Below are 16,921 nucleotides of genomic sequence, written 5' to 3' on the forward strand. Positions count from 1 at the left end.
CCCCAGTGATGGATACCTCCCGGGTCACTATACGGATATACTGCAGCATGCAGACAGGCCCCAGTGATGGATACCTCCCGGGTCACTATACGGATATACTGCAGCATGCAGACAGGCCCCAGTGATGGATACCTCCCGGGTCACTATACGGATATACTGCAGCATGCAGACCGGCCCCAGTGATGGATACCTCCCGGGTCACTATACGGAGATACTGCCGCATGCAGACTGGCCCCAGTGATGGATACCTCCCGGGTCACTATACGGATATACTGCCGCATGCAGACCGGCCCCAGTGATGGATACCTCCCGGGTCACTATACGGAGATACTGCCGCATGCAGACCGGCCCCAGTGATGGATACCTCCCGGGTCACTATACGGATATACCGCAGCATGCAGACAGGCCCCAGTGATGGATACCTCCCGGGTCACTATACGGATATACTGCAGCATGCAGACAGGCCCCAGTGATGGATACCTCTCGGGTCACTATACGGATATACTGCAGCATGCAGACCGGCCCCAGTGATGGATACCTCCCGGGTCACTATACGGAGATACTGCCGCATGCAGACTGGCCCCAGTGATGGATACCTCCCGGGTCACTATACGGATATACTACCGCATGCAGACCGGCCCCAGTGATGGATACCTCCCGGGTCACTATATGGCTATACTGCCGCATGCAGACTGGCCCCAGTGATGGATACCTCTCGGGTCACTATAATGATATACTGCCGCATGCAGACCGGCCCCAGTGATGGATACCTCCCGGGTCACTATATGGCTATACTGCCGCATGCAGACCGGCCCCAGTGATGGATACCTACCGGGTCACTATATGGATATACTGCCGCATACAGACCGGCCCCAGTGATGGATACCTTCCGGGTCACTATATGGCTATACTGCCGCATGCAGACTGGCCCCAGTGATGGATACCTTCCGGGTCACTATAATGATATACTGCCGCATGCAGACAGGCCCCAGTGATGGATACCTCCCGGGTCACTATACGGATATACTGCCGCATGCAGACCGGCCCCAGTGATGGATACCTACCGGGTCACTATATGGATATACTGCCGCATACAGACCGGCCCCAGTGATGGATACCTACCGGGTCACTATATGGATATACTGCCGCATGCAGACCGGCCCCAGTGATGGATACCTCCCGGGTCACTATATGGCTATACTGCCGCATGCAGACCGGCCCCAGTGATGGATACCTACCGGGTCACTATATGGATATACTGCCGCATACAGACCGGCCCCAGTGATGGATACCTCCCGGGTCACTATAAGGATATACTGCCGCATGCAGACTGGCCCCAGTGATGGATACCTCCCGGGTCACTATATGGAGATACTGCCGCATGCAGACCGGCCCCAGTGATGGATACCTCCCGGGTCACTATACGGATATACTGAAGCATGCAGACAGGCCCCAGTGATGGATACCTCCCGGGTCACTATACGGATATACTGCAGCATGCAGACAGGCCCCAGTGATGGATACCTCCCGGGTCACTATACGGATATACTGCAGCATGCAGACCGGCCCCAGTGATGGATACCTCCCGGGTCACTATACGGATATACTGCAGCATGCAGACAGGCCCCAGTGATGGATACCTCCCGGGTCACTATACGGATATACTGCAGCATGCAGACAGGCCCCAGTGATGGATACCTCCCGGGTCACTATACGGATATACTGCAGCATGCAGACAGGCCCCAGTGATGGATACCTCCCGGGTCACTATACGGATATACTGCAGCATGCAGACAGGCCCCAGTGATGGATACCTCCCGGGTCACTATATGGATATACTGCCGCATACAGACCGGCCCCAGTGATGGATACCTCCCGGGTCACTATAATTATATACTGCCGCATGCAGACTGGCCCCAGTGATGGATACCTTCCGGGTCACTATATGGCTATACTGCCGCATGCAGACTGGCCCCAGTGATGGATACCTTCCGGGTCACTATAATTATATACTGCCGCATGCAGACTGGCCCCAGTGATGGATACCTTCCGGGTCACTATATGGCTATACTGCCGCATGCAGACTGGCCCCAGTGATGGATACCTTCCGGGTCACTATAATTATATACTGCCGCATGCAGACTGGCCCCAGTGATGGATACCTCCCGGGTCACTATGCGGAGATACTGCCGCATGCAGACTGGCCCCAGTGATGGATACCTTCCGGGTCACTATAATGATATACTGCCGCATGCAGACCGGCCCCAGTGATGGATACCTCCCGGGTCACTATACGGATATACTGCCGCATGCAGACCGGCCCCAGTGATGGATACCTACTGGGTTACTATATGGATATACTGCCGCATACAGACCGGCCCCAGTGATGGATACCTTCCGGGTCACTATATGGCTATACTGCCGCATGCAGACCGGCCCCAGTGATGGATACCTTCCGGGTCACTATAATGATATACTGCCGCATGCAGACAGGCCCCAGTGATGGATACCTCCCGGGTCACTATACGGAGATACTGCCGCATGCAGACCGGCCCCAGTGATGGATACCTTCCGGGTCACTATAATGATATACTGCCGCATGCAGAACGGCCCCAGTGATGGATACCTTCCGGGTCACTATAATGATATACTGCCGCATACAGACAGGCCCCAGTGATGGATACCTCCCGGGTCACTATACGGAGATACTGCCGCATGCAGACCGGCCCCAGTGATGGATACCTTCCGGGTCACTATAATGATATACTGCCGCATGCAGACAGGCCCCAGTGATGGATACCTCCCGGGTCACTATACGGATATACTGCCGCATGCAGACCGACCCCAGTGATGGATACCTCCCGGGTCACTATACTGATATACTGCCGCATGCAGACCGGCCCCAGTGATGGATGCCTCCCGGGTCACTATACGGAGATACTGCCGCATGCAGACAGGCCCCAGTGATGGATACCTCCCGGGTCACTATATGGATATACTGCCGCATGCAGACAGGCCCCAGTGATGGATACCTCCCGGGTCACTATATGGATATACTGCCGCATGCAGACAGGCCCCAGTGATGGATACCATGAGCCAGATGCAGCCTGCACTACATTGCGATGGTTTCAAGTATTGGCAAGTATGGCCACTTTTTTTCCGGTCATGTTGTTTTGGATTGGATCAAAAAATATTTTTAGTGTAAAATACTGTATATTAAATGAGAGGACACAGAGCAGAAGGGGGCGCTCTGCAAAGCATCTCCTTACCTGACATGCAACTTGTACCAGGAAGACCAGCTCCTTAGACTCGCAGCCGTTTCTGCTTTGTTCACTCTGCTCCTCCGTCAGTGTGAGCTGCAAAGAGCAAAGACACCACAATAAGACAAGAAACACAACCATAATGGAGGATACAACCGGAAGAAGAAGGCTCCTAAAGATGGAGGACGCGTCACCCGGGGAATCAGTACGGGTGACATAGACGGATTCCTGTGCCTGGCCTCTACACCTGCCGGATACACGTCCTGGGCAGCCGCCAGCAGGAAATTGGGGAATGCTCCCTGTTGAGCGTTTGTAGGAGCCTCCGAGGAGAACGTGTCATGTCTCTAGAAACGTTTTCTACTCCATTTACCTCTCAGTAGGAACATCACAGAGAAGTAGACGTGACATTCCCGCCGCGCAGCAATGGCCTGATCTCATCCCATGCGCTTCATTACACCGCATCCCTCCAAGTAGGTCAAACAGCGTGACACAAAGTGAACGGGCGGCACAAACCCAAATGTGCTGAAGACTTGAGAAGTCCGGTGGGGTCATCCCTGGTGAGCAGACCCGTACCAGGGAACAGAAGTGATGGGGGGAGCCTGCGTCACTAAAGGGTCTGGAAGGGGTGGAAGCTATGAACAAGGCCTTCACTGGGCACTGTGCAAAAGTCATCAAACCCAGACCATCATAGAAAAGTAATGTCAATGTGGCTTTACCATCCATAATAAATGGGTCAATTGTATCAGATCCAGGACAAACGTCTGTACATGATAATGAGATGGTGAGGTCACTGAGTGCAGACATCAGAGAAGACTAGCAGCCCCCCTCCAAAACCCTAGCCCACCCGAAACCCCACCCGAATCCCCAGCCCCCTGGACGGAACCCCACCCTAGCCCACCCAAAATCCCACCCGAATCCCCAGCCCCCCCCCCGGACGGAACCCCACCCTAGCCCACCCGAATCCCCAGCCCTCCGGACGGAACCCCACCCTAGCCCACCCGAAACCCCACTCGAATCCCCAGCCCCCCGGACGGAACCCCACTCTAGCCCACCCAAAATCCCACCCGAATCCCCAGCCCCCCCCCCGGACGGAACCCCACCCTAGCCCACCCAAATCCCCAGCCCTCCGGACGGAACCCCACCCAAATCCCCAGCCCACCCAAAACCCACCCTAGCCCACACTGAACCCCACCCAAAACCCTAACACAGCCCCCCGAAACCCTAATCATGTACGAGCAGCAACTCTGGGCTCCTCACAATAGGATGTGTGTATACATTATTTGATGATTATATATATATATATATATATATATATATATATATATATATATATATATATATATATATATATATATATATATATAATTGTAAATATATACATACATATATACAGACACACACACACATTTATATATACACATACATATATACACTGTATAATATATATGTATCAAATATATATATATATGTGTGTATATATATATATATATATATACACATATTATATATATATATATATATATATATATATATATATATATATATATATATATATATATAAATAATGATCTGATATCAACCCCATCCACGGCTGTATCTGTGATGAGGGGACATTATTACTTCTGTGGGTCAAGGCACAGAAATATCTGATATCAGCCCTAATTATGGGTGTATCATCGTTGTGTGCCTAGAATGGTGAAAGTCTGCTCAGAAATATGGCGGTCATATATAGTGATGAGCGGGCACTACCATGCTCGGGTGCTTGTAACCAGCAGCTGGATGCTCGGATGGGTGCAACTTGAGTACTGGAGTATAATGGAAGTCAATGGGGGCTCAAGCATTTTTTGGAGAAACCTTCCAGAAAAATGCTCGGGTACTTCCATTATGCTCAGGTACTGGACACACGCCCATCCGAGCATCCAACTGCTGGCTCTGAGCATCAAGCATGGTAGTGCCCGCTCATCACAGACCAATTAGAGCCATGTCCTTGCACCATCTTTCTGTACATTCCATTAGCCATGCTCCTCTCACCCGACCACGAGGAGCCTTCACAGGAGAGACTATGCTTTCATCTCAGACCCAATAGATACAAGGTGCCTTGTAGAGGTGTCTGAATATCGCTCTGCCAGAAGGTGGTCGCACTCCAGCCATGAGACGCTTCTATGGTTTACAGTAGTGATGAGCGAGTACTAAAAAGCTCGGGTGCTCGAAGCTCGGGCCGAGCCTCCCAAGATACTCGTGTACTCGGGCCGAGCAACGAGCCCAATGTTATCCTATGGGAGACCCGAGTATTTTTGTGAAATGACCCCCCGGCAGCATGGAGAAACCCTAAAAATGTCACAAAAGTCTCAGAAGAGTGCTCAAATGACATGGCAACAGCATGGGGAAGACCCCTTGAAGCATTTATCACTGAAAAGTCACAGCTGTGAACAATTTTGTCCGCGTTTTACGCCATTTTTACGGACTCACCAGAAAACCTTCCAAAATGACCCCAAAATGATTTTTCATGGCGGAAATGTTAAGGGCACATACGCAATAGTGAGATAGAGCTGGTGTATGTTACTTTTTGAGATTAATACATGAAAGATTTTACGTGAAAACATTGTGTGGCACTCCGATGTCCCTGAGAAGAGACGTACATGAAGGCCTCTTGAGTCTAATGTGCCCATTTTGAGGAAGTGAGTCTTTGTAGTATTTTCCTTTGCCAGGGCAGTCCAAAATTGTGAGGTTCACCAATGCCCCTGCATACAGACGTGCATGAGGGCCTGTAAACCTGAAGTGTCCATTGTCAGGAAGTGGGTGTATTATAGTATAGCCCTTAGGCAGGGCAGCCAAAAATTGGGAGGCTCCACGTTGTCCCTGGATAGAGACGTGCATGAGGGCCTGTAAACCTGAAGTGCCCATTGTAAGGAAGTGGGTCTATTGTAGTATAGCCCTTAGGCAGGGCAGCCAAAAATTGGGAGGCTCCACATTGTCCCTGGATAGAGACGTGCATGATGGCCTGTAAACCTGAAGTGCCCATTGTAAGGAAGTGGGTCTATTGTAGTATAGCCCTTAGGCAGGGCAGCCAAAAATTGGGAGGCTCCACATTGTCCCTGGATAGAGACGTGCATGATGGCCTGTAAACCTGAAGTGCCCATTATAAGGAAGTGGGTCTATTTTAGTATAGCCCTTTGCCAGGGCAGCCAAAAATTGGGAGGCTCCACGTTGTCCCTGGATAGAGACGTGCATGATGGCCTGTAAACCTGAAGTGCCCATTGTAAGGAAGTGGGTCTATTGTAGTATAGCCCTTAGGCAGGGCAGCCAAAAATTGGGAGGCTCCACGTTGTCCCTGGGTAGAGACGTGCATGAGGGCCTCAAAACATTAAGTGTCCATTGTCAGGAAGTGGGTGTATTATAGTATAGCCCTTAGGCAGGGCAGCCAAAAATTGGGAGGCTCCACATTGTCCCTGGATAGAGACGTGCATGATGGCCTGTAAACCTGAAGTGCCCATTGTAAGAAAGTGGGTCTATTGTGTAGTATAGCCCTTAGGCAGGGCAGCCAAAAATTGGGAGGCTCCACGTTGTCCCTGGGTAGAGACGTGCATGAGGGCCTCAAAACATTGTTCCCATTGCAAAGGAGCGGGTCTCCTGTCGTTGTAATGTCCATTCTGCAAAGAATGGGCGAAAAAATTTACCACTGGGGGTATACCTGAAACAAAGGCCTAAGTATTGCAATTTGTAACGGTCATCATCATGGTGGCGCATGAGGAGAAGGAGGAGCAGTCCAGCGATTATCCAAAGTCCAGAAGTGTGTACCCATGGGTGAGTGGAGGTACATGGCAAACTTTAAATTCCGCTCTCATTTGCTGGTGGTGTGGTGAAGTCTGGCCCAATCCAACCCTTGTTCATCTTGATCAGAGTCAGCCTGTCAGCATTTTCAGTTGACAGGCGGGTGCGTTTATCTGTAATGATTCCACCTGCGGCACTAAAAACACGCTCTGACAAAACGCTAGCAGCAGGGCAGGCCAGGACTTCCAAGGCGTAGAGAGCCAATTCATGCCACGTGTCCAGCTTGGATACCCAATAATTGTAAGGCACAGAGGAATGTCGGAGTACAGTTGTTCGATCTGCAAGGTACTCCTTCAGCATCTGGGCAAACTTAGGATTTCTTGTGGCACTACCCCGCACCTCAGGGGCTGTGGTACGTGAGGGGCTGAGAAAACTGTCCCACATCTTAAAGACTGTTCCCCTACCTCTGGCGGATTGGACTTGTGCCTCTCTCGGCTGTACGCCTCGGTTGTCCACTGATTCCTGACCTATGCCGCTAGCGTTTTGTGAGGGGAATGCTTTGCCTACTTCCGTGACTATGGCCTTCCGGAACTGCTGCATTTTGGTTGACCTCTCCTCCACGGGAATAAGAGACAAAAAGTTCTCCTTGTAGCGTGGGTCTAACAGTGTTACCAACCAGTAATGATTGTCGGCCAAGATGTTCTTAACGCGGGTCACGAGACAGGCAGCTTACCATAAAGTCAGCCATGTGCGCCAGACTCTTAACAGCCAGGACTTCAGTAGCCTGACCAACAAGATGACTGAACATGCTGTCCTCCTCCTCCTCCTCCTCATCTACCCTGTCCTCTGGCCAGCCACGCTGAACCGAGGATATGACTGGTGTGCATGTCATATCCTCAATTTGGCCGGAGAGTTGCTCCATGTCTTCATCCTCCTCCTCGTCATAGTCCTCCACTGCACGTTGTGATGAGACGAGGCTGGGCTGTGTGTTATCACCCACACCCACTACTGTTTCTTGCTGCAACTCATCGCGCTCCGCCTGCAACGCATCATGTTTGTTTTTCAGCAGAGACCGTTTTAGAAGGCAGAGTAGCGGTATGGTGACGCTAATAATGGCGTGATCACCACTCACCATCTTGGTGGAGTCCTCAAAGTTTTGGAGGATGGTACATAGGTCTGACATCCATCTCCACTCCTCAGGTGTTATGTGTGGAGTTTGACCCATTTCCCGACGGCTTAGGTGATGCAGGTACTCAACAACTGCCCTCTTCTGCTCACATATCCTGACCAACATGTGCAGAGTTGAATTCCAACGCGTGGGGACATCACACACCAGTCTGTGAGCCGGAAGATGCAAACTGCGCTGAAAGCCGGCAAGGCCGGCTGAAGCAGTAGGTGACTTTCGAAAATGTGCAGACAGGCGGCGAACTTTTACCAGCAGATCAGACAGTTATGGGTATGACTTTATAAACCGCTGAACCACGAGGTTGAGCACATGGGCCACGCATGGAACATGTGTCAGCTAGCCTCGCCTCAAAGCCGCCACCAGGTTCCGGCCATTGTCACACATGACCTTTCCTGGCTTTAGGTTCAGAGGTGTGAGCCAGTGATCTGCCTGCTGTTTCAGAGCTGTCCACACCTCTTCTGCATTGTGGGGTTTGTCACCTATGCAGATTAGCTTCAGCACAGCCTGTTGCCGCTTCGCCGAGGCAGTGCTGCAGTGCTTCCAGCTTGGGACTGGTGTGGAGGGTACAGTGGATGAGGATGCGCAGGAGGAGGAGGAGGCTGAAGAGCATGACATTCCGGAGCTGTAGAGTGTGGGTGAAACACTGACTGAGGTAGGGCCTGCAAACCTTGGTGTGGGAAGGACGTGTTCCGTCCCTCGCTCAGACTGGGTCCCAGCTTCCACAATATTAACCCAGTGTGCCGTCAACGAGATGTAGCGGCCTTGCCCACAAGCACTTGTCCACGTGTCTGTGGTTAGGTGGACCTTGGGTGAAACAGCGTTGTTCAGGGCACGTGTGATGTTTTGTGACACGTGGTTATGCAACGCGGGGACGGCACACCGGGAGAAATAGTGGTGGCTGGGGACCGAGTAACGTGGGACAGCTGCCGCCATCAGGTCGCGGAATGCTTCTGTCTCCACCAGCCTAAAAGGCAACATTTCCAGCGCAAGCAGTCGCGAAATGTTAGCATTTAGAAGTGTGGCATGTGGGGCGTTGGCAGTGTATTTGCGCCTGCGTTCAAAGGTTTGCTGAATGGATAACTGAACGCTGCGCTGGGACAAGGACGTGCTTGATGATGGTGTTCTTTCTGCGTAGGCAACTGCAGGTGCAGGAGTGGAGGAGGCTTGTTCGCAGGCAGCATGGACAGGGGATTGGCTCGCATGCACAACCAGCGAAGACGTAGCAGTGACATCAGCAAGCACTGCTCCTCGACTCTGTTGTACTTCCCACAAAGTCGGGTGCTTGGCTGACATGTGCCTGATCATGCTGGTGGTGGTCAGGCTGCTAGTTTTGGTACCCCTGCTGATGCTGGCATGGCAGGTGTTGCAAATGGCCTTTTTTGAATCATCTGGATCCAACTTAAAAAACTGCCAGACTCGGGAAGACCTAACATTTGTACAGGCACCTTGTGTCGTCGTGTTGTTCCGGGGAACGGTTGCCTGACTTCTGCCTGGGGCCACCACCCTGCTTCTTACTGCCTGTTGTGATGCTACGCCTCCCTCCCCCTGTGCACTGCTGTCCTCGCTCTGCATATCCTCCTGCCAGGTTGGGTCAGTAACTGGATCATCCACCACGTCGTCTTCCTCTTCCGCACCCTGCTCCTCCTCCTGACTTCCTGACAATTGTGTCTCATCATCGTCCACCACTTGTTGAGACACGTTGCCAACTTCGTGAGAACGTGGCTGCTCAAATATTTGGCCATCTGTACAGACGATCTCCTCATGACCCACTTCAATATGAGCTGGCGAGAGGCCAGAATGTGTGAATGGAAACGTGAACAGCTCTTCCGAGTGTCCAAGTGTGGGATCATTAATGTCCGAGGAGGACGTGTACTCAGCCTGGTGGTAGGAAGGAGGATCAGGTTCAGAAATGTGCGGTGCAGTATCACGGCTACTGACACTTGACCGTGTGGAAGACAGAGTGTTTGTGGTGGTGCCAATCTGACTGGAAGCATTATCTGCTATCCAACTAACAACCTGTTGACACTGGTCTTGGTTCAAGAGCGGTGTACTGCTGCGGTCCCCAAGAATTTGGGACAGGACGTGCGAGCGACTAGATGTGGCCCTTTGTTGTGGCGAAATTAGAGCTTGCCCACGACCTCGGCCTCTGCCTGCACCACCATCACGTCCACTTCCTTGTTCCTTGCCAATGCCCTTGCGCATTTTGCAATGCTGTGCACTGCTGACGTGTATATTCACTACTTGTGCGTTATATTAAAGTTTCTGGAAATTGCACACAAGTGCACCTGTACGCTGCCACCAACAGGCACACACGTGCGGTTTTAAAAACCAAGCACGGACGCAATAAGAACCTAACAGGTTTTTTTGGGGAGCGACAATTACAGACAAGTCAGACACTATCTGGACTGTTTTACACTGTGTACACCAGCCCCAGATATGATGAAGGCTGGTATACGGTCACCACTACCCTGCCTGCCTGCCTGCCTGTATACTGGTACAATAGTCCTGACAAGGACTCTTCTGGTCACTAGCCTGTATTCAGACCTGGCTATACCCTGCCTGTATATAGCAACAATAGTCCTGAGAAGGACTCTGCTACTGTACTCCGACCTGGCTATACCCTGCCTGCCTGTATACAACTAGAATAGTCCTGAGAAGGACTTTTGGTCACACTGTTTGCAGCCCTGCAACTGAAAAAGCTATAAAGGGCCGCAAAGCTTTCCCTGAATCAGCGACACTCTCCCTGCACTGACTGTCTGGATAGCTGTGAGCAGAGCACAGCGCGCCCGCCGGTATAAAGGCTCGGTCACGCTGTGCAGGCCGGCCAATCACTGCAATTCCACAACTAACAGGGCTGTGGCATTGCAGTGGTCTGCCAGCCAATCCCTGCATGAGGGCTGGCTCTCAAAAGAGCGCCAACATGCAGAAATGAAGACCACGAGTACAGCACGAGTATCGCGAGATTACTCGGTCCCCGCCGAGCAGCCCGAGTACAGCGATACTCGTGCGAGTACCGAGTAGTTACAAGCATGCTCGCTCATCACTAGTTTACAGCCCTTTTGCTTGTGCAGTGTTTTCGCCGTGTGTCTTATCGCTGTGTCGCTGTCATTTGAGCCGCATTGTACTTTTCATATATTAAATATAACACGTGATAACGTATTTCCTCGCAGCTCTAAACCTTGAGGAGGGAAAGTGCAGCCCTGCGCATCCCAGAGAGCAAGGTCAGCGGTCAGGTGCTTGGGAAAGTTGTGTGTACTGATGAGTTACCCCGGACAGGCGTCTCGATGGCCTAATATAACGGTGAGGTGTGGATGTGTGACCGGCTGTGGGGGGCCGCATTGTCCGGGAGAGAAGCGGAGCCCCCCTCATAGCTGCACCTGAGCAGGCACAGACCTCACCACGACATGCCTGCATGTACACACTCTGACTATTAATACACCACCACCGCACACGGGACCGTAATAAAGACCACCTCCAGGACCTGCTTTCTGGGCAGAGTTACACCATATAGGAGATCGCTATCTATAGAGGTCTGGGCGTATCCGATGTGATGTATATACATACGTACGTGTGTGTGTGTGTATGTGTGTGTCTCTCTATAAAGACATCTGCAGGTTTTTCTCTCCGCACCCTATAAAGGGAAAAACCTGCAGATGTGTCTGTATAGAGAGCGGAGGGAATCTTCTGGTTTCAAATAAATAAATAAATTCATATACAGGTAAAATATATCTTTGTACTGTATTATCCAGTAGAGATAAAAAATTGTTTAAAAGAAGTGAAGTCCTCAGCGGTTGATACCTTTTAATGGTAACTGAAGAGATGGTGATAATCGCAGCTCCAGACTCCGCAGGTCTCTTCATCAGGCGAGATATAACATTTTTAAATAAATTTACACATATATATTATATACACACATACAGCCACTAATGTCTATACCGCTGGCAATAAAAGTGAGTACACCCGTAACTGAAAATGGCCAAATTGTGCCCTTGGTGTGAATATTTTGTGGGCACCATTATTTTCCAGCTTCTTACTTCTCTTGGATCTGGAGGTCACTAGATCTTCACAGGAGCCGCTGGACCCTCTTCATCCTCCATGACGACATCCCGGAGCTGGTGGATGCTATAGACCTTGCGCTCCTCCACCTTCAGTTTGAAGAGGCCCCACAGACGCTCCATAAGGTTTAGGTCTGGAGACGCTCGGCTGATCCAGCACCTTTACCCTCAGTGTCTGTAGCGAGGCAGTGGTGGTCTTGGACATCAAGTGAGGGGATCATACTAAGCTTCAGTATGTCACAGGACATGGTGGCATTCATGGTTCCCTCAATAAACTGAAGCCCCCAACAGCCGGCAGCACTCATGCAGCCCCAAATCACGACCCTCCACCAACATACCTGACTGTAGGCAGGACACACTTGTCTTTGTCCTCCTCACCTGGAGCCGCCGCACACACTGACACTATCTGACCCAAATAAGTTTATCTTGGTTTCCTCAGACCACAGGACGGTTCCAATAATCCATGCCCTTAGTCTGCTTGTTTGCAGCTTTCTTGTACATTATCTTTAGAAAAAGCTTCCTTCTGGGAGGATAGCCATGTAGAGCAATGTGATGCAGTGTGTGGCGTATGGTCTGAGCACTGACAGGCGGACCGGATTCCCCCTGAAGTGTGCAGCGTATTTTCTCACCATTGACAGCCGGACCCCCCCCCCACCCCTCTAACCTCTGCAGTGTCCAGCGTATGGTCTGAGCACTGACAGATGAATCCCCCCACCCCTGTAAGCTCTGCAGTGTATGGTCTTAGCACCGACAGGCGGACCCCCCACCCCTGTAACCTCTGCAGTGTGTGGTGTATGGTCTGAGCACTGACAGGCGGACCCCCCCACCTGTGTAACCTCTGCAGCAATGCTGGCTGCAGTCATACGTCTATTTTGAGCAGACACCCCCTGGATATGAAGCGGAGCTCGTGCATTCAGCTTCTATGGTCGGCCATGGTGAGTCATGTTCTGAATGGATCCTGTCTGGTTATACCGCTGTATAGTCTTGGCCACTGTGCTGCATCTCAGGTTCAGGGTGGTGGAAATCTTCTTATAGCCTCAGCCATCTTTCTGTAGAACAATGATTCTTTTTTTCAGACCCTCTTTGCCATGAGGAGCCATGTTGAGCTTCCAGTGACCAGTATGAGGAGTGTGTGAGCGATAACACCGAATGTAACACACCGGACCCCATTCACACCGGAGACCTTGCAATACTAACGAGTCACATGACACCGAGGAGGAGGAATGGATAATTAGGGCATTTTCATGTAGGGGTGTACTCACTTTTGTTGCAAGCGGTTTAGCTATTAATAGCTGTGATGAGTTATTTGCACTGTTAAACAAGTTGCGCACTGACACTGCCCATTGTATACAAGCTGTGCACAGACACTGCACATTGTATCACAGGGTCAGTTCTGCAGCGCGCTCTCAGGAAAAAAGATATAAAATATTTTGAGGGGTGTATTCATTTTTTTGATATATAGTGTGTATATATCTATGTATATATACACACTCATTGTGTGTGAAATAACAAATATTGACTACGGTACATCACTAATTTTCTAAGTAAATATATTTCTGAAAGTGTTATTAATACGAATTTCTCACAAGATGTCAGTAACAACCCATCTAATCCACAAAGGCAAAGAAAGCAAATCACAGGTGCATAAATTATGTGTAATAATGAAAAATGACAGATAAAAAGTATTGAACACATGCAGAAACAGAGGTGTAAAACGCCCTGGAAAGTCCTGACACCAGCGGAAATCTATCAGTAATTAGAAAGCAATGCTGCCACTTAGTAAGAAATAATATAACCTGCTTTAACTTATTTCTGATAAAAAGGAGTCTCACTACAAAAGGAGCCACACAAGAAACATCTCATGATGTGTAAAACTAGTGAGCTGTCTCAAAGCAGTCACAAAATTGTTGCAAAACCTCCTGATGGCATTGGTTACAGAAGAATTTCTAAACCATTGAAGGCTCCAGGGAGCTCTGTTGGGGCTGTCATCACTAACAAAGGCTTTTGTAATAAGTACTAAATACATTTCGGTAATGTGTTCAATACTTTTTCCCTGTGTCATTTCCACATCATTATTACACAATTTATGGACATCTGTGATTTGATTTCTTTGTCTGTGTGGATTGGATGGGTTTTTCTGGGGAGAAATTCCTGTCAATAGCACCTTTAGAAATATACTTAGAAAATTGATGAAGTGTTCAATACTTATTTCTCCCGCTGTATATACATAACATACACTACAGTTAAAAAGTTTAGGGTCATAGATATTTCCTTAGTTTTTAAAGAAAAGCACATTTTCTTTCAATGAAGCTAACATTAAATTACACAGAAATCCCCTCTATACATGGTTCTGTGGTAAATGACTATTCTCGCTGCAAACGTCTGGTTTTTAATGCAATTTCTACACAGGTGTATAGAGGCCCATTTCCAGTGTCTAATGGTGCATTGTGTTTGCTAACTGTGTTAGAACGCTAATGGAGGTTTAGAAATCCCTTGAAAACCCTTGTGCAAGTATGTTAGTACAGCTGAAAACAGTTTTGCTGATTAGAGAAGCTATAAAACTGACCTTCCTTTGAGCTAGTTGAGAATCTAGAAAATTACATTTGTTGGTTCCATTAAACTCTCAAAATGGCCAGAAAGAGAGACCTTTCATGTGAAACGCGACAGTCTATTCTTGTTCTTAGAAATGAAGGATATTCCATGGAGAAATTGCCAAGAAACTGAAGATCTCCTACCACGGTGTGTACTACTCCCTTCAGAGGAGAGCACAAAAAGGCTGTAACCAGAGTAGAGAGAAGTGGAAGCCGCGCTGCACAACTGAGGAGAGCACAAACAGGCTGTAACCAGAGTAGAGAGAAGTGGAGGCCGCGCTCCACAACTGAGGAGAGCACAAACAGGCTGTAACCAGAGTAGAGAGAAGTGGAGGCCACGCTGCACAACTGAGGAAAGCACAAACAGGCTGTAACCAGAGTAGAGGGAAGTGGAGGCCGCGCTGCACAACTGAGGAGAGCACAAACAGGCTGTAACCAGAGTAGAGGGAAGTGGAGGCCACGCTGCACAACTGAGGAGAGCACAAACCGGCTGTAACCAGAGTAGAGAGAAGTGGAGGCCACGCTGCACAACTGAGGAGAGCACAAACAGGCTGTAACCAGAGTAGAGGGAAGTGGAGGCCGCGCTGCACAACAGAGGAGAGCACAAACAGGCTGTAACCAGAGTAGAGGGAAGTGGAGGCCGCGCTGCACAACTGAGGAGAGCACAAACAGGCTGTAACCAGAGTAGAGAGAAGTGGAAGCCGCGCTGCACAACTGAGGAGAGCACAAACAGGCTGTAACCAGAGTAGAGAGAAGTGGAAGCCGCGCTGCACAACTGAGGAGAGCACAAACAGGCTGTAACCAGAGTAGAGAGAAGTGGAGGCCACGCTGCACAACTGAGGAGAGCACAAACAGGCTGTAACCAGAGTAGAGGGAAGTGGAGGCCACGCTGCACAACTGAGGAGAGCACAAACAGGCTGTAACCAGAGTAGAGGGAAGTGGAGGCCGCGCTGCACAACTGAGGAGAGCACAAACAGGCTGTAACCAGAGTAGAGGGAAGTGGAGGCCGCGCTGCAAAACTGAGCACAAGACGAGCACATTACAGTCTCTAGTGTGAGAAATCCATGCCTCACAGGTCCTCACCTGCAGCTTCATTACATAGCACCCGCAAAACACCAGTGTCACCGTCTACAGTGAAGAGGCGACTCCGGGATGCCGGCCTTCAGGGCAGAGGGGCAAAGAAAAAGCCATATCTAAGACTGGCTAATACAAGGAAAAGATTAATATAGGCAAAAGAACACAGACATTGGACAGAGGAAGAACGGAATAAAGTGTTATGGACAGACGAATCCAAGTGTGAGGTGTTTGGATCACACAGAAGAACATTTGTGAGACGCAGAACTACTGAAAAGATGTTGGAAGGCTGCCTGACGCCTTCTGTCAAGCATGGTGGAGGTCATGTGATGGTCTGGGGTTGCTTTGTGCTGGTAAAGTGGGAGATTTGTACAAGGTAAAAGGGATTTTGAATAAGGAAGGCTATATCTCCATTTTACAACGCCATGCCATACCCTGTGGACAGCGCTTGATTGGAGCCAATTTCATCCTACAACAGGACAATGACCCAAAGCCACCTCCAAATTATACATGAACTATTTAGGGGAGAAGCAGCAGCTGGTATCTATCTGTAATGGAGGGGCACAGTCACCAGACCTCAACCCTATAGAGCTGTTGTGGGAGCAGCGTGACCGTTTGGTGCCAAAAAGTGCCCCTCAACCAATCCAACTTGTGGAGGGGGGGAAACATGGGGGGAAATATCTCCAGATTACCTCCGCAAATTAACACCTAGAATGCCAGAGGTCTGCAAAGCTGGAATTGTGCAAAGGAGCGATCTGTGCCGAAAGCCAAGTGTGAAGAGGACATTATTATTTCATGTAAAAATCATTATTTCTCCCCTCGTCACTGTCTGATATTCTCTATTCATTATACAGCTCATCTGATAAACACAAGTATGATGGGAAAGACACAATTGTCTGGTGACAACAAACTTATGAACTGTAATGTACAAATATAATTATACAGTGCTCAGCATAAATGAGTACACCCCTTTGAAAAGATATG

General features: G+C 49.7%; 1 protein-coding gene across 7 annotated transcripts in view; it reads right to left on the reverse strand.

Moving 5' to 3' along the window:
• Nucleotides 1-16,921, reverse strand: part of ARHGAP32 (Rho GTPase activating protein 32) — a 300,910-nt gene that overhangs the window by 84,111 nt on the left and 199,878 nt on the right. For all 7 annotated transcript variants that reach the window (XM_075327856.1, XM_075327861.1, XM_075327859.1 and 4 more), the window contains one exon: nt 3,270-3,356. In XM_075327856.1, coding sequence (XP_075183971.1) covers nt 3,270-3,356 — 87 coding nt within the window. The remainder of the gene's footprint in view (nt 1-3,269; nt 3,357-16,921) is intronic.

This window comes from Anomaloglossus baeobatrachus, chromosome 11 (genome assembly GCF_048569485.1).
Source record: "Anomaloglossus baeobatrachus isolate aAnoBae1 chromosome 11, aAnoBae1.hap1, whole genome shotgun sequence".
Taxonomy (NCBI): domain Eukaryota; kingdom Metazoa; phylum Chordata; class Amphibia; order Anura; family Aromobatidae; genus Anomaloglossus; species Anomaloglossus baeobatrachus.